General features: G+C 39.1%; 2 protein-coding genes and 1 pseudogene across 3 annotated transcripts in view; 1 reads left to right on the top strand and 2 right to left on the bottom strand.

Annotated features, from left to right (window-relative positions):
• MMUT (methylmalonyl-CoA mutase) overlaps positions 1-1,878 on the bottom strand; it is a 36,282-nt gene extending 34,404 nt beyond the window's left edge. The window contains exon 1 of the mRNA XM_004696369.2: positions 1,826-1,878. The gene's annotated coding sequence lies outside the window, so the exon portion shown is untranslated. The remainder of the gene's footprint in view (positions 1-1,825) is intronic.
• A 193-nt stretch (positions 1,879-2,071) lies between these two features.
• CENPQ (centromere protein Q) lies at positions 2,072-18,215 on the top strand. 2 transcript variants are annotated; one of them, XM_045294929.1, is made up of 10 exons: positions 2,072-2,160; positions 2,290-2,506; positions 5,719-5,848; positions 6,671-6,719; positions 7,652-7,778; positions 8,332-8,400; positions 8,715-8,844; positions 14,583-14,702; positions 16,515-16,592; positions 17,373-18,215. In XM_045294929.1, exons 2-10 carry the CDS (start codon positions 2,478-2,480, stop codon positions 17,502-17,504), a joined length of 864 nt encoding a protein of 287 aa, XP_045150864.1. In that variant the 5' UTR covers positions 2,072-2,160; positions 2,290-2,477; the 3' UTR covers positions 17,505-18,215. The 2 variants fall into 2 exon arrangements, with proteins under 2 accessions (XP_045150864.1, XP_045150865.1); XM_045294930.1 differs by lacking the exon at positions 2,290-2,506 and having other exon boundaries at positions 2,079-2,160.
• Positions 15,158-16,253, bottom strand: LOC101646614 (annotated as a pseudogene).
• Positions 18,216-21,942: the final 3,727 nt, after the last annotated feature.

The following is a 21,942-nucleotide window of genomic DNA, read 5'->3' as shown; positions in this document are numbered from 1 at the left end:
TACATTCATAATACATGCATTCACCCAAAGTATATTATTTGTAAATTAAAAAGTTAAACATTATGAATAATAATTTTTCAAAGGAGAAAAGCCCAAAAAGTGTTAAGTGAAAGAATCAAGATACAAAATGGTGAATGGAGTATGTTCAACTTGGTAAAACTAAGCACAGCTAAAACAATTCCCAGTATTCTCTAAAAGTGGTTATGATTTTTATTTTATTTAATCCATAAGGTCCTTGTGATCCATTCCCTTTAAGCAATATATTAATTATACTTACTAGCAAAAGAGGTGAATGGAGGAAAATAAGGAAGTTATAAGTGAATCATCAGCATCTCCAAAAAGCCACTGCCAAGTCAATTTTGACACAAAGTGACACTGTGGAGCAGAGACCTGCCACTGGGGGGTTCAAGGCTGTAAGTCATTTCCAAAGCCAAAAGCCTCATCTTTGTCCCACACAGAGACAGGCTAATATGTTCACACTGCTGACCTTTTGTTCAGCCATCCAATGCTTCACCTGCTGCACCACAGACTCCTTAACCAGTAAGGTAGTCATGATATAAAAGCTGTCAGAGAGTAGATTATAGACAAGACTTATCATATCCCTTTCACATAAAATATCTCTGGGGTTTTCTAACCATGCATAATGATGATTTCCCAAAACAGTAGATATCACTGTTAGATAAGAACACAAGGGCTGCTAACAGCAATATGACTTCTGACTGTTCTCAGGCGGCCAACAAGAGAGACTTCGGGTATTCAAAGAAACAGCATGTAAAGCAAATACATTATTAATGGTTAGAAGGAAATTTATGATTAGAAAATGTTCAAGAATGATATTGAAGTGTATCCCTTCCAACAACACCTTTAAGAGAAATACCTACAATTTGATATCAAATTATTTGTCAGGCTTTGACTGTTTACATGCAGTTCCATAAAAAAACGCTGGAAGAAAGGCCAGTTGAGGCCTCTGGTGTTCAATCCATTTGGGTTAGAACGGCAGCATAAGGCATGCAAATTAAATGTAACATCTGTGTAAGTAAACTGTTAAACGTAAGAAAATATTGGGAGAATACTCAATCAAGTCATTCAAAACTGTAGAGAGAGAGAGAGAGAGAAGCTCCAGAGGTTCAAGCTTCTGGCCTGTCAGCTTCTGGATAAAACTGAGAACAAGTCGGGAATCTGCACCTTTATGTCAATGTAGATCTGTCTGTCCTGATTCACCCCCACCTACATCCAGAAAGTCACCTTCATTCCAGCCACCTCTTTTAAAACTATGGCAAAGCCTGGGTGTGCAATCCTTTAAGGTGCTTGGCTGCTAACCAAGAGGTTGCAGATCCAGTTCACCCACAGGCGTCTCCAAATTAACACTCGTGATCTTCCTCAAGTCAACCACTGAAAACCCTACAGCGCAGTTCTCCTCTGACACACACGGGGTCACCGCGACTTGGCGTCCATTCCAGCGACTGTTTGGCAGCTGGCTTTCAGCCAGTGAAACCTGCGCACTGACTTAGGGCAAGGGACCCTGCCATGAAGAATGCTTTAGGGTGCTTAGATGGCTTAAGCCCCTGAATGGTAATAGTATCCTCTTTCCAGGGGGTCCTAGTCCAGAATGAGAGATCAAAGTGCGAACCTGAACTTGAAAAGGTAGAGGAAACGTCTACCTAAGAGGGTATACGAGAACGTTTGGGGTTGGGGAACAAAAAGAGAATTAACTGGACTAGGAGGAAGAGGGGAGTCAGAGAATGGAGCGATACGAAATGCTAACGTGCCCCCCAAGATGCTCAATCCTATTTACTGGCGGACCCCTCTGCAACCAGTACCAAACCTGCGTAGTGGTTACGGAAGCTGGATTTCCGCGCCCCGGCCCGGGAAATTCACGCTGGGATCCCACTACGCATGCGCGCAGGCCAGGGAGGCGTAGGCCGACACGCCCTCTCGCCAGCCAATCTAATCGTCCTCTGGCGAGCGCGCCGTGAGGACGCCGGAAGGTGAGGCGAGATGCCCCGCCTCCGCCGGCAAGTGTTTCCTCTTAATTCCGTCCACTTCCGGGTCTGCTCATCACTTGATCCTCAGGGCGGGAATTGCTTTGAGCACTGCTGACCTGAGGCTGAAAGAGGAACTGGTGATAAACGGTGAAAACGCTTAATCTCCTGCGTCCAGGTTGGTCCATGGGGTCTGTGGCCACTGCCTTTGCCAAGGGGAAAGAAATCCGAGCAGATATGCCTTCGGGGACGAGAGCGATTTCCCCACTCGTTCCTCAGTCCTCCTCTCCCCGTATCTTATCTGTAGCTGGCAGTTGGCCCATCTGCTGCCTTGGTATTGAGCGCTGAAGTCACGGCGGTCAGCAGTGTGGCCCTTGAGAAGTCCGCACTGGGCAGGTGTGTGGTCCAGGCGTGTGCTCACCGCCGGCGTCCACGGAGGAGTCTAGATTGAGATGCTCGGTCTCCGCAAGGTGGTAGGGAAAGCAACTGTTTGGGATGTCAACCTGTTTCCTCTTGGGGAAAGGGTACGTTCTATGTTCTTTATTAAATAAATCCTGTAGCCCTTATTGCAAGCTGCAGGGGGTCTCAGACTACCTTTCCCCGCCCCTGCATACACAGTAGAAGCTTCTCTCAATTCTTGTTCCTGAGAACACCAGGTTTTCTTAAAAGCTGCTCTGCCCTTTGGCTCCATCCAAGGGAGGGAGATGAGGAAGCCTTCTTCCTTGAAAATGCTCTTACATTTGAAAGCATATTGAGCTGATGACTGTGCAACTGTACTTGATATGAGCAATTGAATTGTATGACAATGCGAATTGCATGCCAATAAAAATTTGTAAAAAATGTTCCCAGCAACCAGTGGAGAGGTCTGGGGGGGCTGATCCCAGCCCCAAATACTAAGTGGATGCCTGCCCCACCCCCGAGAAGAATTTATTTCAAAGGATGGCACTGAATCTGCAGCTTCGGGAGAAGGATATATCTGACCAGAGCACACAGGAGCAGATGACGGGGGAGGGGGAGAGACTGGAGCACATCCTGGCCCACCAGGCCTTGAGGACGATGACCCCAAATAGAGCAGCCAGTCCACAGAGAGGACCACATGGCCAGCCCCACTATGAGAAATGATGCCCCTCACTGACCCATGGCCCTGCGGGGGACAACACCAGTGACACAGTGTGGGAGTTGCACCTGATCTGATCCCGCCACACTGAGGCAAAGCACTGGGGGAGTGCAGCGAAACAGCAGGGGTGGGGAGCAGCAAGATCCCCAGGGAATGATGAGGGTGGACATTGGAGACGGGGCATGGTGCCCCAACAGGCTAGAGTGGAAAACACAAGCTTTTCTTTCTTGGTATATTTTAATTTGTTCTTCGTCAGTGGCTTGATGTTGTTGCTGTTTTGTTGTACATTGTTGCTTGGTTTTGCTCTGTCTTGTTTTTGTGCATGTTGTCTCCGCAGGTCTGTCTGGATAGGACAGGCTGGATGAACAATCAGGAGACAGCTTTGGTTGTTACAGTGGGGCTAGGGATACTGGTTTTTAAGGTGCCAGGACTGAGACACTGCTAGATATCCTACACAAGGATATCCCACCATAACCAAGAATTACCCTGTCCACAGATGCCAGTTGTGCAGAGGCTAAGGGACCAGGCACTGTCAAGTGTCTCAAGTAGGTGTCGAAATGCAGTCCGTAGTAAAGGGCCAGTTTGTTGTTTTGATTTCTCACCATGACAACTAATAATTTTGTAAAATACTAATTCCTAGAAAAATGAAATGAGACAAAAGTTAGGCCATTTTTTCCTAGTTATATTCAACATGCATTAAATTGCTCTGCCAAATGTTTCAATTTTACACTTACAAGGGTTTGTCACCAATAGTTTGTGGACCAAACTTGGAGTGATACTGATTTCAATGTTTTTGAGTAAAGATTAAGGGAAAAAAATTAAGAGAACTAAGTAAATATCAAATGAGCAATAAATGGGAACTTAGGATTCCATAAACTGGAGGGAGAAAAAAAGTGGGGTGATTATGAAGGCGCGAAGGGAGTAGGCAGACAGAGACTGGGAGATCAATACAGGTAGAGTATACATTACATGTATTGAGATTAAAATTAGTTCAAGAACCATGCATAAGATAATTAGAAAGGAAGGTTCAGTTGAATAGTGGGATAGAAGTGTAGAAAGGAGACTGAGGTTAGCTTGTTGAGGAGTATAACTGGCATAGTTAAGAGTTTGGGGGGGGATGCACAGTAGGGATTGAGGATGGAAGGGTATTTGGATAAGCCAGGCATATATGGCAAGTTGAGACGTAAGGCATTTAAAAACTAGAACACAAAAGATAATGAGTATCAATTTATATTTAATATGACATCTTTCAAACCAAGGCAAAATGATATTAGCTTTTTTTTCTTTTTTTAGCTCTTTTTATAACTGACCCGACCTTTAGTCTCCACATGTGATTTGGAATCTCTCAGGTAGTTCCTGCCCATTGTTTCTGGGTTTTTTTGTTTTGTTTTTCAGTGAAAACTCTCAAGCTTAATAGGAATAGATTTTTTCCAATCTTCCTTGTTGGCCTTCTCTAAGTCTATGTATATATTGAAACTATTAACATAATCATCACAATCTAAACCAAATTAATCACTTAGCTGTGTGGTGAGCTAGCTATACACAGCAACGTAGGAAGGAAAGCCAAAAAGTATTGCTACCAGTTTGTGCACTCACGGGTTTCTGCCAAATGTAATGTTGAAACATGGCTCTGCAAGCAGTGGAGGGCCACAGACAAGTTCCTGCTGGAATACACTTATTCTCCTTAGGGACCCTTCAAAAAAGGGTCAAATCAAGTATGGCTTCCGAGGGATCTGCTGAGCTAGTTAAATTCAAGCCAGAGGGCTCAGCTCTGAAGATTATGGCAACTATTTTAGGGAATTCCAAATGGATAATCTTGATAGGTTTTCTTAAAAGGTACAAGATGGGAATGGGCTCATTATGAAAAATTTTAAGGAAGCTGAAAGCTGTATTGGTGAGAAAAAGGTCAGGAAAAGTACGCCAAGGAATGCTTTCCCATCATAACCGTGCACGTCGTTCTTCCAGAAGAGCAAGGACCGTCTTACAAGAAACTTGCCGTCGACCCTGCAGCCCTCACCTTGCCCCATCAGATCTTTTGGTATCCCAAATTCAGAGAACATTGAAAAGGATTGTGATTTGTGGCCCCTGAAGAATTTTTTAAATCTGCCATTCTTGTAGTGTAAATCAAAGAGTGCAGAATGCTTTGTGGAAGAGTTAGAGATGTGGAACACTAACTTCAAAAGTGTGTAGACTTAAGTGGAGGATATTCCAAGAAACAATTACTTCACATTTTGATACTTTTTCTTTCATAAAGGTTACTGTGATATCGCAGCAATGTGCTTTGACTTACCCGTATTTATAGAAATGTTTTAAAAACAGGAAAAATAACCCTACTTCACTGCCCTTTAATCAGTCCCCACTTATAGTGGTCCCGTAGTAGAGAGAAACTGCCCCTTGGGATTTCTTAGGCCATGAATCTTCATGAAGCTGTCTTCATGCGCAGCTACTGAGTGCGTAACCACTGAGTAACCAGAACTCCCGTCAAAAACAGTGCTATCCCCAGATTTTATTTTAACGTGAAGCAATTTAGCCTTTTTAATAAAATGTTATGTAGGGGTTCACCATTTTTTCTGTGTCTTTAATTTTCAAAGTACTGTATAATTGTTCCATTTTCTCCAGGATGTCTGGCAAAGTAAAGTTCTCCAAGGAAAAATCTCAACAGTTAAAAACAAATCCAAAAAGAAAAGGACGAAGAGTTGGAGTCATCAGAGAAACTGATGACGAGGAAATGGAGTTATCCGAGAACGAGGTAATAAAAATGTCAAATGTATCTTTCAGAACTCTGATTTGAAGTTTTCTGTTCTATGTAGAGAGTAGATCACTTGCTAACAAACTAGAAAATACGAGGAGTGAGTGAGTTTGGGGGGACAGTGCATTCATTATTTGTTAATACCCCATTGTAAAAGCTATTTTTGTAATAAAAATTACACTACATACAATTATGTGAGAGATATTTGCAACATGGACACTCTCCAGATGATTATTGTTGCTTACTTCAATTGTTCAAAAGTAAGCATTGACCATCGCATGCTGTAGGAAGGGGTGGCTCAGGCGGCATCGAAGGGGATGAAATGGGAAGAGTGGGAATGAAGTATACCAATTCCTCAGCATACAGATGATATGAGTAGAATCTCACCAGTTTGGATAAGTGATTTTAATTAACTGAAAAAATGGGAGAAATAACTTTTTCCTACTATAATTTTGCCGCTCTCATCAATAGATTAGTCAAAATTTTTTTCTTTGCCTTACCTGGTCCGTAGGTAATGACTATATTTGTTTTGTAGCTAAACTATGTATATTATTTCATGGGCAATGTAATACTTGATTAAAAACAATCTTTGATACGACGTAAAACTTCTGTTACACATTATCACCAGTGTCCAGAATTGCTTTAAAAGATCCGCCGCCTATGATAAATACATACCCTTCTTCTGAAGAAATGACAATATACATTTGTTTTTTTTCCTAACCTGAATATCCTTACATACATGACAGATACATTGGAAATACCTTTATCGGATATTGAATTCTGTGTTCTGTGTGTGTGTCTTGTGTCTGTGTTTCCTTGTAGGTTAAAAGCCCAGTGAAAAACAACCAGCGAAAGCACCTGTCTTCTCAAGGTATTTCTATTCTGTATTAACCTAGAACGTGTTTCAAGCTATCTATGAGTCTTTAAAGCATTCTCAACGTCTTGTTTGAGTTCTGCAAAGCAAAGCATTAAGAAGTCACATTCACCATTTTGTAGGCGTAGATAGTGATGCTTGCTCACTTATTTTGGTCAACAAATGTTACTCAGCACCTATAGCAAAATGCCATGGAGGCTTTGATAGCACTAAATTGATAGGAACTAGAGAAAATGAAAGTACCCTACAGTTTTGATTATTACTGATTTGTGAGATACCTAATGATCTCTTCAAGATAAGTATATTTTCTGTTCTACCACTGTATACATTAGAGCTACCTTGTAACTTTATTTTCAGTTAATTAGTTTGAAGTTACTGTCTTTGCTTAATCACCACTCCTTCATGGAAGTAATCCTTCCACCTCACCCAAGACCAGGTTAAGTCCTCTGGTCCTCTGGTTTTATATACCCATAGTTTACAGTATTTTTTATTTATAATACTTTGCATAACCGTTATTTTAACCTATTTAATTCCTTCTTTCTGAAGCCAATTTTCATGAATTGATAATATATCTCCTACTTACCTCAGTATTACTTATAAGTGGAATAGTACCATTAGCTAAATAAATACTGAAAAATCTACTTGGTTTGATTTATCTGTTTTATTCCAATTACCATCTGAATTTATGGAAATCAGTTTTAAATAATTTCAATAAAGCTTTTAAAGAATTCAAGCCATTTCTGAGAAACAAACTTCTATGTTGATCCCTGATAATTGTATGACTGCAGTGCAAAGGATAGTAAACCACAGTTTATATAGCCTCATAGTATTGTGGTGCTCAAATTTCCCTCACCTTCCTTATACTTGAATTACTTGTTAAGTAAAAACATGCAAATATATGCACTAATCATAGTTTCTTCCATCACCAGTGACAGGAAAAACAAGGGAAACTAATCTGAAACAGATAAAGATAGCACCCAACAAGAGAAGAACCTGGAAACCTCTTTCAAAGATAAACCAAGAACATTTGCAAGTTATGATTGAGTCAGAAATATTGTGAGTATAATTTTTCCTATGGTCACTCTTTGGTTTCTATTTATATACTTTTTATACATATCAATCTAAATGTAATATCCTCTTAAATGATAGAGTATTTTTCTCTATCAGAAGATAAGTTTTATGGCATTAGCCTTCAGCAAAAGAAACTTCACTGATTTTAAAAACGTGGGATTCTGTCAATGAAATAATCAAATTTATAAATAAGATTAAAATTAAGACCTGGTTTTCTGCTGTCTATAACCTTGCTCTGTTAATAGGCGTGCTTTAGGAAGACATTGAGTTCAAAGTGACACTTTGTATGGAAGTTTCTATATTAGAAGGAATACAAAGAAAAAGGATACTGCCTTAAAAAGCAATATCTATCAGAAGATTTAGGTAATAGCTACCATGCAACCTAATAAAAGCTTTTATTACACTGTTTAAAATATATTTAATACCAAAAGAAAGAAAGTTGATACTTCCTTGGCAGCACTTGAAAGAATCTGAGTGGAAAGTCCATGAATTATGCTAATTGTGTTTCAAGCTAATATTGTTTTTCCATCTTTCCTAGAGCCATTTTGAGTAACAATGTTAAAAACAGTGAAAAACTTCAGTACCATCTTAACTTTGTGAAAAAAAGGTAATATACAATTGAAATATGAATCAAACTTTTAAAAGAAAATACAGCTACCTTCTTTGTTGCCACATCAGACATTTGAGGAATATGAAACCTTTTTGTTACTGTTCTTAAGAGAATAACTGCTATTGCATGTGTTTCTGGAGCAAGTGAATACGTTTCAGAGAATTTATTAGGAAGAATCTGAAATTACAAGTGCTTACATTGGTCATTTTTGTATATCGGGACTTGGAAAATTATTTTGTCAACTTCAACTGTCTTTAGCTTGATTATTGAACAATTTCAAATAAATAATTGTCTTTACTCTATCCTTAAAGATTGCTACAATTATGTGAGACCCTGAAAGTCCCTCCTACAAATCTGAAAAATTTAACTAAAGTGTCAAATCTACTGAAAATGGAAAAAGCACAGCACAAAGCTAACGAAGAAGGGTTGACTTTGTTGCAGGTATGGAGTTTGGGCAGAATCCTTAGATTAGAATTATTGGAGAGAGAAAAAGACCAGTATTTCTGATATAATTCCAGCCATAAATAGTAAATGTTAGACCAGGTTTTTCAAATTTTCATTATTTTAATCAAAAGGAAAACATTGCCGGAACTCTAGCCCTCTATAGTTATTAGTTATTAATTGTGCTGTATTATTGATTAACTAGCAGTCCTGTTTTTAAAAAAAATCATTTTATTAAGGGCTCATACAACTCTTATCACAATCCATACATGCATCAATTATGTAAAGCACATTTGTACATTCATTGCCCTCATCATTCTCAAATCATTTGCTCTCCACTTAAGCCCCTGGCATCAGGTCCAACTAGCAGTCCTGTTTTTGTTTTCATTTGGCATCGACTGCTTTAACTGAACTACTATAGTATTTTGATTCTCTCATTAGGGATACTCATTGCTAAATGCTATAGAATTTCAAAACATAGCAAGTGTTTCTAACCTGTCTGTGGTATTGTATCAGCTAGGAGAACACATTTGTCATTGTTATTGGGGGGTTCAAAATTTTAATGGGAAACAGCCCATTTTCTTTTAATGCTAGCTTTCCACCAGCTTTTTGAAGTCCCTCATATTATAGTTAACATAATGAAAAATTTCTATGTGCCAAGTGATAGAAAAATTAGACTGGAACCGAATGTGAGGTTCGATTAACAGGTTTTATTGGGGAACACAAGCCGAGAGTTTTTAAAGACTAGATAGAAGGGCAAGGAAGCATCATGAAAGGGGATAGGACTTGCAGAGTGAAGAGAGGTCGGGGTAACAGGGTAGTAGAATAGCCAAAGCCAGAGCAAGCAAAGAGCTAGACAAAGAAACCACACCTAATATGCCATAGGGGGCTGTGGTTAATAATTAGGTTTGGGAGGACACCATGTATCTTCCTAGTTGGCAACTTTGAATGCGGCAAGGGGTGACGTAAACTCTGAGGCTCACAGGAGCTTCCTTTGGCATGCTGGGGAAGATGTGGGGGGCTTATGGGAAAGTGACACTTGTAATGGCTAGGTGCTGCTTCACACTATACCCATTACCAAGCAATATTCTAAGCACTTTACAATTACACTCTTCAATCCTCATAGCAATTTAAAGATCTATAGTATATTATTCTCATTTCACCAGCGTGAATGAGATATATTGACATTGAGGGCTGTGATTCAGACCTCTTCAGTCTGATTTCACAGAATGATTCTTGGTCATTATGCAATTATATCCTATCGAAAATAATTAGAAATAGTATTAGCAGTCATGCTTTTTTTAATATGTAAACTTCAAGCTTTTACATGCAAACAACTGAGTAAAACAGCATGTAGAGTAAAAAATAATGCCTGTACCAAATAATTTGGCCTTTGTCTCTAGTTCTGAAAAGTTAACTCACACCTTTGGAATTTTTTAAGTAAAGTGACTTTGTTATTTATATCTCTAGACTAAACCTGAGGCCTTGTGTTAATGAGTGGGAGCTGGCCAGCTGACACCCCCACCCCACCCCCCCAGGGATTCCTGGAGACAGCCTTGGTGACTTAGTGATTATGCATTGGGCTACTAACCACAAAGCCAGCAGTTCAAAACAACCAGTAACTCTTTCTATTCTATTCTATAGAGCTACAGTCTCAGAAACTCACAGGGGCAGTTCTGCCCTGTCCTATACTATAAGTGGAACTGACCCAGTAGTGGTGAGTTTTTGAGAACAGAGAAGAGAAGGTGCCCAGTTGACTCAGTGAGTTAAACCTTAAGCTGCTAACCACAGCTTGCAGTTCAAACCCTCCAGTTGCTGCTGGAGATTAGAGTTTTAGGAACCCAAAAGGGCAGTTCTAGTCTGCCTTATAAAGTAGATCTGGGTCAGAAATGCCTCTGGCAGTTGTGTTGGGTTTAATAAAGACGTGGGCCAGTTGGTTAAGCATTGGGCTGATAACCAAAGGTCATCAATTGGAACGCACCGAGTGCTCCACAGAAAAAAGACCAGGCGCGCCATTTCTAAAATGTGTAGTCTTGAATACCCTGTGGAAGACTTCTACTGTGTCTCATAAGGCTGCTAATGTGAGTCAGAATGGGCCAGGCAGGGGGTAGAACATAATGAAATTAACACAGGAACAATTGTGAGGGTGGGGCAGAAGTGGACAGGGTTTTGTCCTATTTAAAATTGTTTCGGGATTTGTTATATCCTCATATTTAAGAACAAAGTAAGCAGGAGTCTGGCATTTCTACGTGACCCATGATCTTCATGGGCATATGATATAATTATTAAAAGTAGTTAATCAAAATTAAAGCAAAGTGGACAGTATATTCCTTATAGATATTTTAAAGTAGTTTGTCGATCTAGTGTTTAGGTGTTTGCTAACAATTGATTAATGTAAGGTGGGTAGGTTTATGTTAGAATGTATCCTCAGGGATCTCTAATAATCTAAAATTCCCAAATCATTCCAATTGTTCCAGAGGATTTAGAATAAAATGAGAGGCTTTCTGAGACCTAATTGACATATTATAATTTAATTTTTTTTAGTGGTTGTCTCCCATTGTGGCTGTGCTTTTTTTTTTTAATATTCACTGATTCATACGCATTTTGTTTCATCTCATTTGTTGCAATACCAACAATGTAACACCATTTGCTGTACCTACTCTTTCTGTTTCCTGTTTCCAGCCCTCCTTTGCTAACCTTTTGGACTTTGTCCTTGTGTAAATGTCTCCTTTTGATCTCAGATGAGATGGTTGATTATTCCAAGGAATCACACTCCACTAGCGTTGTTCCCTCTTTAAAGTTGACTCCTGTTTGAATGAAAACTGAGCCACTAGGGTGAGTGGAGTTTCGTACCTGAAGGGTGACTAAGAAGGGACATAATCTTGGGGGTTCCCCTAGTCTCTGTTCAACCCGTAAGCCTGGCCTCCTTTTTGATTTTGAGTTGTTTCATATTTCTCCCACTCTATTCAGGACCTTCTGATGTGACCCCTTTCAGAGTAGTTGGTAATGGTACCTGGGCTATCACCTAGTTCTTCTAGTTTCAGGGTCACCTTCACATGGTCCAGTATTGCAGTGGACTGTATCTTTCTATGTGTCTTTGCTTTCCATCACTCTTCTTCTAGAGCGGGAAAGACCAATAGTTGTACCGAAGAACGTTGTTCATGAGGGTTTATGACTCATCAAATTAGAATGTAGAACATTGTCTTTATGACCATGTTATCCCAAATGACCTGGTGTCTCCTGAGCTATGGTCCTGAGCACCTTTGCCCAGAGATTCATTCCCTCAAGGTTTGGGTTATGTTGAAGTAGTTTTTATAACTGTCCTCTACAGAATTTTGTTTTTTACAATTAAAAATGAAAAACCGTTTGTAACTCTTCTACTCATAGCTCTGGAACTTTACAGAATGCGCAGACAGGTAGTTTGATAATACCTGCAGGTACTTTTTAACAAGTTTTTACTAGAAACCATAGTGGATTTACTAAGGAAAACTGTGCCAGCAACCATTCTGCATTCAATATTTGGAGAATGACACACCAACAATATTGCTAAGGCAAGATTTAAAAGTTGTTCCTTGATTTCCAGAATCAGTATTTTCATTGACAGTTACTAGGACTAGATTAGGAAACAGTGCAGGGTATTTTTTGATGTTTTTTAAAAATGTTTGTTTTTGTTATTGTTGAGAATATTCAAACAGAACATACAAGGGGACCCAAAAATACTGGAATTGTGCTGAGCGGAGATTTTGTAGCACTCATTTTTTCTCAAGGCGAGCATTGGGCAGTCCAGTCAGAGTTAGTGCACCCAGTGACATTGCCTGGGAAGTTTCTCACTGGTCACAGTGAATTTTTTCATAAAACCAGTTCAGCACGATACTCATTTTCTGAGATGGCCAATTTAAGAGAACTGTGTGTGGCTGTGAAACTTTTCCTGCTCAGGAAAAATGCTGCAGAAACTGCTGTGATGTTGAACACAGCTTACAACGACAGCACTATGGGAAAAATTCAAGTGAACACATGGATTTCTGATTTCAAAAAAGGTGAAATGTTGATTGATGACAAACCTCATTCTGGATGTCCAGCAACTTCCTAAATGGATGAAAATGTTGGCTCGTGCATTTGGAGTTCATTCCACCAGGTCAGATCAAGCTTTCTGTTGAGGTTCTGAAAAGACTGCGTGACAGTGTGACAAAAAGGCCTAATTTGTGGCAGACGGGGGACTCACTTTGCCACCACAATAATGCATCTACGCACACAGCCATCTTAGTGCACCAGTTTTGGGCAAAAAACAGCATGCCTGCCTTGCTCCGTGCACCTTACTCACCTGACCTCGCTCCATGTGACTACATTTTGTTTCTGCAATTACAGGGGGACATTAAAGTACAATGATTTAATGATGTAGAAGAAGTAAAGGAAATAAAAAAAGGGATGATGAGTTTGAAAAATGTTTCCAAGAATGGAATCGCAGATTTAACAAATGTTATAAGTGTAATGGACAGTACTTTGAAGGTGATAAAGTTGTTTTTTAAAAAAATTTAAATACACAGTTTTGGGGGGGAAATCCATTTGGGGGGGGGTAGCCCATTGTATATTCAACATTTCCTACAGGCGATATTTAAGTGTGCTGACTATGTTCTTCAATCTGTGCTACCATTTTCATTCTTTTTCTAAACTGCTGCTTCCCCATTATCCTAAATACATAGCTCCCTACGTTTCCTATCTAACCCTTCTAGTGGCTTCCATCAATTTGATCTCATATACGTAGCTCAAGGCAAACATTCTTTACTAGGTAAGCTAATGTAACAAGACTTCAGGAATATTTTCTGGTTTAAAGTTTATCTCGAGGCAATAGTTTCAAGGGTTCACCTAGTCTCCTTGACTCTGGAAGTCCTTGATTTCATGAGAATTATAAACTATATTCTACATTTACCCCCTTTAAATACAGAATCATTGATCAAATGATAGCAATAGTAATGAGAGAGGGAAGACATTTATTCATAGAGGTAGTTAACCATCCATTCCACGTATTCCTCCCTCTTCCTCTGTTGCTCCAAGCTAATAGAAACCAACTGTGCTTTGAAAGGCCACTGAGCAGTGCAGTTCTTATTCCCCTTTTGAAACCTGCAGGCTGGTGATTAATTCTATGCTTGGCCTAAAATCAGCACATCTCTGATTATTCCATATTCATTCTATTCATTCTTATTTTCTCTTTGTTCTCTAGAAATTACATATTCCTATAGAGGAAAAACTATCATTCATTTGTAGAAGTATGATTACCGCTCCATGCCCTAGTGCCAACATTGCCGTCAATACATAGAAAGAACATATACTCAAATATTCTTAAGTAAATAAAGAAATTTTAAAGTTAGCCTTTCTCTGCTTCACACAGCTAATGTGCTTCAGGAAAGCTTCTTACTGTGTTTGCTGTTATCTGTCCTGGGTCTCCATAGATACAGATTCAGCCGGTTCCATGATCTGTAATATGAACAGTTTGGGTAAGTTTTTAAGGAAATGTCCACGTGTGGGGTATTTTTCCTTGCTCCAGGGACACTCAAACTCTCTTACTATGCATCATTACATTAATAAGTTAACTTTCTAAAAAGACTGTGTTTTGAAAGAAAAAAAATGAAGATAAATCCATTTAATTCTTTTAGAATTTATTAAATTTATGAGTTATTTTGAAAATTATCTCAGGATAGGACAGTTTCGTTTAAAACATATATTTTCTTTTTCCTACTCAGGAAGAAGTAGATAACATCGTAGAGACTATAGAGTCAATGACTGGGAATATTCAGAGCCTAAAAAACAAAATTCAGATTTTGACAAATGAAGTGGAAGAAGTAGAAAAGAAGGCAAAACAGGTAATTTTTTTTTTCAAATAAGCAATTTCTTTCCTATCCATGATTGCAGACATTTACAAAACCATAACATCTAGTTCACCTTAAGAAAACACTTATATAAAGCAGTGATATACACAGTGGTTCAGGGAGGTGCAAGAGCAACTTTTAATCCTTAAAATGTAAACGTGAAAAAAAGGATGGAATATACAATGCAGTCTTTCCCACACATATACATGCACAGATGATTTTCTGCAGTTTGGTTTGGGGCAATTCTCAGATGCCGCTCCGGACAGTTGGTTGAATCACATTTGGACCCGCTTTCTTCACAAAATAGGGGCGAGAGCAGGAAATCAAAAGGTGGCTCTGGTGTGACGGAGACTCCTTGGTTGGACTAGACACTGTGATGAGTAGTTTTCTTCGTAGTAGCTCCGTGAGGGGCGCACTCACCGGTTTTCACGAGGCGCCTTGGTCATGGATCACATGCTCATTGTCATGCTAGGGGAGTAACTCTCACTCTGAAAAGGATTTAAGAAATTTCCCCCCCTCATCTCCCCATCATCCCTTGGAGTACCCAGCAGATTACTCAGGCTCATGTTATTTGGAGAATTCTTGGAAATGCTGCCCATATCTCCTGAGCCTAAAGAGCCATTCATGTGATGTGACTCTGTTCCTACTAATCCACCCATCGGACCATCGGATCTGGGGCCCATTGTAAAATTAGGTCTGTAAGGTCCAGGAGGTGCTGCATTCATTGAAGTATACATACTGTCTCCAGAGTTGGTGAATCTGCAGGACTAGGCATGATGGGTGTTCCTGGTGGCCCTCCACCTCCTGGAGGACCTACACAATTCCCAGGAGATGCTGAGGAGTATGGTATGAGTTGGCAGTTGTTTGATTTGGCCAAGGGCTGCCACCATCTGGTCACGTGTTCATTCCAGGCATTCCAAGGCCACCTAAAGCATTCAGTGGGGGGTCTCATTGCACCTCCATGGTTCTGTGACCCTAACGGCACCATTCCTCTTGGAGGAGTCATTCTCTGTATTGCCTCCCCCCCCCCCCCCCCTTTTGGATGTCCTTTTGTCGAGTTGGGTCCGTTCCACTGGGAAGTAATGGCTGACTTCCTGGGACACCTCGAAGTGCCTGGTTAGGTATCCTCAAAGGGGCCTTGGGCCTCCAGGGCACCGAGGTGACATAAAAGGCTGAAAGAGCCCTGGTGGTACAGGACCTACTGGCATGCCCTCTGCTGGGGGAATGTTTCCTAGCACTGGACTGGGCGCTGCTGCAGCACTATAATCATGAAAACTTTTGCTTCACTTGAGTGTTCACATGTTTCCCGCCTTTCTGGAGCTGCACAGTAGAGATCCCAAAATACACACCACCAAGGATGTAAGAATCCTGGTGGTTCCCCCAATGTGATGGTTTTTTCCCATCTTATCTCTGATAAAAATGTGTGGGCAGATTTCTGAGCTCCTACGTCGAGCAGATAGATATTCATATGCATAGTGCGAACTTCTCCTGGGCTTGGCTCTCGGACGGGACAGCACTGCTGTTACTCTTGCCTGTGCTGTGCATGCTTGTGCTGAGAGCAGCTCCCACTATCACGCACCTGTCAACCCATCATAGCCTCCCCGGGAACAGCTCCATCCCCATGGCGACCCACACAGCCACCCCCACTATTGACCGCCCCATGCCAAAGCTCCCAACAGGTAATTATTAAACACTGTAGCCTATAGATAATATTTTTGTCAACTTATACCAAGACAACTTATGAGTATAATAGATTGGAGAAGTCAGCCTTTGAAAATAATCAGTACCTTTCTGTTCCTATTTTAGGTGCTTCAAATAGATCATAGTGGGGTGCTCAATCTTCCAGAACTTTCTGAGCGCAGTCTCAAAGCACCCATACTTCAGGTAAATGCATATCAGCCATATTCACTATATCATGACATCTAGATTGCATATGCAAGGGAGTTTCAAAAAGTTCATGGAAAAAAAATCTCTTTTGATACCATATTTCCACAGATTTTTTGAAGGCCCACGTATATAAAAACATACTGGATAAGTGACTTGGCAAATTACTTTTCTCGTTTAACCAGACAGTTTGGACATTCTTCTTTGTCCCTTTACGTAGATCTATTTCATTCTTGTCAGTAACTACATAATATTCCATTACGTAACATTCCATTTTGTTTATGTGCTATAATACAATTTATGAATTACTGATCTTAAATAGTTTTGCTACTACAAGTTATAGGCTGAGTTATGCCTTTCTACACATTGTAGAGTTTCTGGAAGTAAATTTTGTTTAAGTTTCTAATATGATTTTATAAAATCTCATTGTGTTTTATTGTACTGGACTACATTCATAGTGTGTCTTCTTTCAAAGGCTGCTCGATAGATGGTGGAAAGATAATAGAAGGATCCTATAGTGGTGGAAATTCTTCATATTTTCTTGAAAAGTCATTTTAACTGTTTCTATATGTAATTTGTCCTTGACTTGTGGTGAAAGGCCCAGAATGAGCACAGGGAAGATAGAGTAAGATGGAGTTCTGAAAGGTGACTGGCCACAAGTTGATGATTGGAGAGGTTGGGTGATTAGCACAAGTAGATGATTATGCTATTCTGTTGAAATTACATTTGTCATTCCCCAGAGCAAAAGCTTAAAAAGAAATTGTACTGTTATACCCACAGGATGAAATTTTGAAACTGATTCCCAATCAGAATGGTCTTCTGAAGGACTTGGAGACTCTGCATAAGTCATCCCAGATGAAGAACATGTTAGCATTCTTCGAAGAAGCCTATAACAAACTGGATGCCTCTTAAAAGTTTTATATGAGAATGTTTTATATTAATTTAATATTTATGGATTGCTAAAACTGTTACCTACAATGATATTACAGATGCTGAAGCTTCTGTGGGAATTATCATCCTCAAATAAAAATAGAGACTGTGCAGATCTCTGATGAGCATCTAGTATAGTCCTGGAATGAGTTTTTCATAGCTGCTGAGTGGGACACCATGTTTGTAGTGCTCTATCTCCAATTGTTTGCTTGGAACCGTAAGAACAGCCACAGTCTGATAGTTTATAATGTCTGAATGGAGCTCATTATTGGTCATATGACAGATAAAATGTGATGCTGTGAGTCAATATATGCAAGATGCTGATAGTGCCTAGTCCACAGGAACATAAGTGTTAGTTAAGATTATTATTCTTTAGCTGATGGCTTACGTTTTGTTTAGGTATTTGGATCATAAGACCCTAAAGTGCCATTACTCTCTTTCATAGCTTCTTATTCTTTTAGTGAACTAACTAAAATTTGCCAGATGTTTTTAACATGTTTCCTTTGCTTGAGCTTCGGAATAGATACTGAGAATTTCTTTTCACTGACATCAAAGCATGCTTATATTTTGGAAAACTGTTACGAATGAACCTAAGCACATCTGATCAACAAATCAGAGGATTTGAGGTAGCTTCTTAACGCTAAATAAAAATGGTTTTTGTTGTTGTTGTGATAATAAATCTATATCTCTGAATATATTGTCACTTAATCTATAAAAATAATTTCTAACCAACTATCTTAGGCTGGGTTCTCTAGAGAAGAAAATCAGCGAAGCTGATTTATATACATACTTACAATGTATATGTACAAACGCACACAAAGTAGTTTATATCAATTAAAGAGCTTCTATAATAGGCAAATTCCAAGTCCATCACAGGTGTTAGACTGGAGGCTTCTGTCTTGTAAAACCCAACATCCACAGATTTAGAGGCAGGCGTCGGCCCTATATATGAGGCTTGACTTCCTTCTCAAGTCTCCAGGTTATGGATACTGAACCCTGCAAGCCTACTTCTGCCCTACTCCATCGATGGTGAGAATACCATCACCTCAGACAGAAGTCATCAGCCAATGGTCCATGGCATAAATGTGTCACAGGACATGCTTTTCCATTAGCACTACAGTTTTTAAAAACATTGAATTTTTAGCCAATATTTAAAATATTCACATTTTAAAAAGTAGAATAGCTTAAGCAAATGGGAGAAATAGTGAAATAAAATAACAAAGATTTCCAAAGACAGCTCAAAACTATAAAATAAAGTTTTTTAATAATATGCATAAAGACCTGGATTTATAAAACCTCAAACAAGAAGAGCATGCTTAACATTGCTCAAGCTGAAAACACTGAATACGAAATTCAATCCTTGAGTTTCAGTACTAGTTTTTTTATGGACAAAATATTGAATAACATAGGCAGCACCAAAATAAGATGGGATATAAACAGTCATTATACAAAAAATAATTGGCCGATATTCAACAATTTTAAGAGATAACAAATGACCACAAGCTGAGATTGTTGAAGGAAGCAGTCTCAGCTGTCCTGAAAGTGAAAGCATCGGTGAGAAACAAGGCTGTAGGAATTGGCTTCATGTGAAACACAGCACGGAAGGTGTTCACTTGTCTATGCCAAGGCATTTGGTGTAAAGTCATCTGGTCAAAAAATAGGAAGAGATCCATATTTATGGCAATCCAACGTATGGCATAATCTGTGGCAATTATCCAAACAAAAGTCATCCAACAGAATGTAGACATTGTTGAATAATTATTAACATCACATGCACGGAAAATGTTGCTGAACATATTTAAAAAGCAGCTACAGCAGTGGATTAACAAAGAACTATAAGACTTTCAAGCCAGATCGGGAAAAGATGTGGAAGAAGGGATATTGCTGATGTCAGATGGATCTTGGCGGAAAACAGAATACTAGAAAGAGGAGTAACTTTTATTGATTACATAAAGGCATTTGTGCAAATCATAGATAACATTTCAACACTTGGGAATTCCAAAGCACTTTATTGTGATCATACAGAACCTCTGTAAAGACCAAGAGGCAATTGTGCAAAAATAACAAGGAAATACTGTCTGGTTTAAAATCAGAAAAGGTATGCATTGGGGCTGTATCCTTTTCCCATACTTGTCCAATCTGTATGCTAAGCAAATACTCTGAGGAACTGGAATATATAAAGAAGAATTTGGCATCAGGATTGGAGGAATAATAACCTTCAATATGCAGACAATACAACCTTGCTTGACTTGAAATAAAAGGTAAAAGACTATAGCTTTGATGAAGATAAGAGATCACACCCTTTCGGTGTGGACTACATGCCAATACTAAAAAAACAAAAAAACATCTTGACTAATAACACCATGATAAATGGAGGAAATGTTAAAGTTGTGAAGAATTTCGGTTTACTTGGATCCACAATCAACACTCAGGGCAGCTGTCATCTAAAATCAAGGCCTGTGTTGGATTGGGCAAATCGGCTGTGAAATGCCTGCTCTAAAGTAATTCAAAGAAAAGATGTCAACTTTAGGACTTAGGTCACTTGACAGAGGCCACCATCTCATGCGTGTGAAAAACAGTCAATCGATAAAACAAGAATTTATGCATTTGAATTGCATTGTTTGTGAAAAATATTAAATATACCATGGGCTGCCAAAGAATTAGCAAGTATGTTTTGGATGAAATGCAACTGAAATACTCCTTAGATGCAAATATTGCAAGATTGTGTAGCACGTACTACCTGGAGGCCATCCTGCTTTGTAAAATAGAGAGTCAGCAAAAAGAAGGAAGACCCTTCAACAAGATGGATTGAAAAATGACTGCAATCATTGAGCTCAAACAGGAAAGATTGTAAGGATGATGGACCAGTGGTGTCTCATTTTGTTGTTCATAGGGGTCACTTAATTGGGATCTACTTGAAAACAGTTAACAAGAGCAACTATGTGCCAAAATAGATTCCAGATAAAGGCAAAATTAAAAATTCAAGGAACATGAATGAATAGCGGATGTCAATGTAACCAAGACCCCATTATACATACAACCAAAAGACCAAACACTGCTATAGAGAGTTGTTTCCAACTCATAACGACCCTTGATGGGCTGCCCCTGAGCCTCGTCTTCTCCCACAGAGGGGCTGGCGGTTTCGAACTGCTGGCCTGTGATTAGTAGTCCAATGGGTAACCACTGTGACACCAGGGCTCCATAAAGGTAAAAACAGTGATCATCCATTACATAAAACCACTTTTTAAAAGACTGATTAAAAACCCAAAAGCCATGCTGAAGACAAAGGACAAATGAAAAACATCAGCAACCTATGCAAAGTAGGTGATATTTGTCAAGAGCAAAACAAATACCCAGAGGAACATAGTCCTCAAAGGAAGATGTGTAAGTGGCCAATATGTATTTGAAAGATGCTCAACCTTATAAAAATAAATGAAAAGTGAAGTATTTTCACCTATCATATTGACAATTGAAAAAAGCTAAAAAGTATAACGTTTCTGAGCATCAGGGAAAATGGGTGACCTATAATGTTGAGGAAGATAAATTGATGGTGGATTTTTGTTTTGTTTTGAGGCAGCCTATACAGATAGGTTGTAGAATCTTAGGATAATGTTCCTTTAAAATTCTTAACATTACCTTAACCCTTTCCTTTACTCCAGCACTCAGTTGGGCATATCTTTAACAAACAGGTTTTGTGTAAATTTGAGACACCTGCACTGGAACCTAAAATTAAGGGATTAGCTTTCTTTTATTTGGTTGGATAGAATTTCTTGTCACCCTCTGTTTACCAAAAATAAATGCAGTCACACCTGTCAAAATGATTATTTGCATCCCTTACCATGGCTTAATTTCTAAATATAAGTCTTCTAAATCGTCTCGTGTTTCTTCCTTTGTCAAGAAATATTCGGTTCTGAGAAAAGGAAAAGTGAGAAATTAAAACATCCTAGTTGACTTCATCGTGGCTAAATGAGTCACTTTTTGGGTGGTAAGTAGATTTTCTTTTTAAGGGTTGCAACTCTTTAATGGATTTCTTTGCTAATAAACCACCAAACTATCATCTTTTTGCTTCGGTGTTTGCTCTCCTCATTAAACATTTCTGTGCTATTTTCAGGGCTAGGGAGTTACTGTAGCAGCCATATTAAAAATTTAGTTATAGTTGTTAATTTGGATAAAAAAGAACAAGAAAGAGGGGCACTTTCAGAATGTATTGGAACTACTATAGAGCACAAATTATTTTTCAGCTAATGGAAGCAAACATGCTTTAGCCAGTTTTACTCCTTTACACGTCCAAAAAAGGTTTCAACTAGAGTGATCACAAATGACTGGCATTTGGGGAGTACTTCTATATGCCAGGCATGGTTCTAAGCCCATTACATCTATACATGTATTTACACTGTTATTTTAATCTCAAAGACAATTC

This window comes from Echinops telfairi, unplaced genomic scaffold (genome assembly GCF_000313985.2).
Source record: "Echinops telfairi isolate 266 unplaced genomic scaffold, ASM31398v2 ScPeMD7_3533;HRSCAF=4204_1, whole genome shotgun sequence".
NCBI lineage: Eukaryota > Metazoa > Chordata > Mammalia > Afrosoricida > Tenrecidae > Echinops > Echinops telfairi.
Note: the sequence above shows the minus strand (reverse complement) of the source record. Positions and strands in the feature narration are given on the sequence as shown.

Excerpts from the sequence above, each read along its gene's own strand:
- CENPQ (XM_045294929.1), top strand. The coding sequence starts at position 2,478 with ATGTCAACCTGTTTCCTCTTGGGGAAAGG. Across the intron at positions 8,401-8,714 it reads CTTAACTTTGTGAAAAAAAG|ATTGCTACAATTATGTGAGA; the intron begins GTAATATACAAT and ends CTATCCTTAAAG. Across the intron at positions 16,593-17,372 it reads TCAAAGCACCCATACTTCAG|GATGAAATTTTGAAACTGAT; the intron begins GTAAATGCATAT and ends TTATACCCACAG.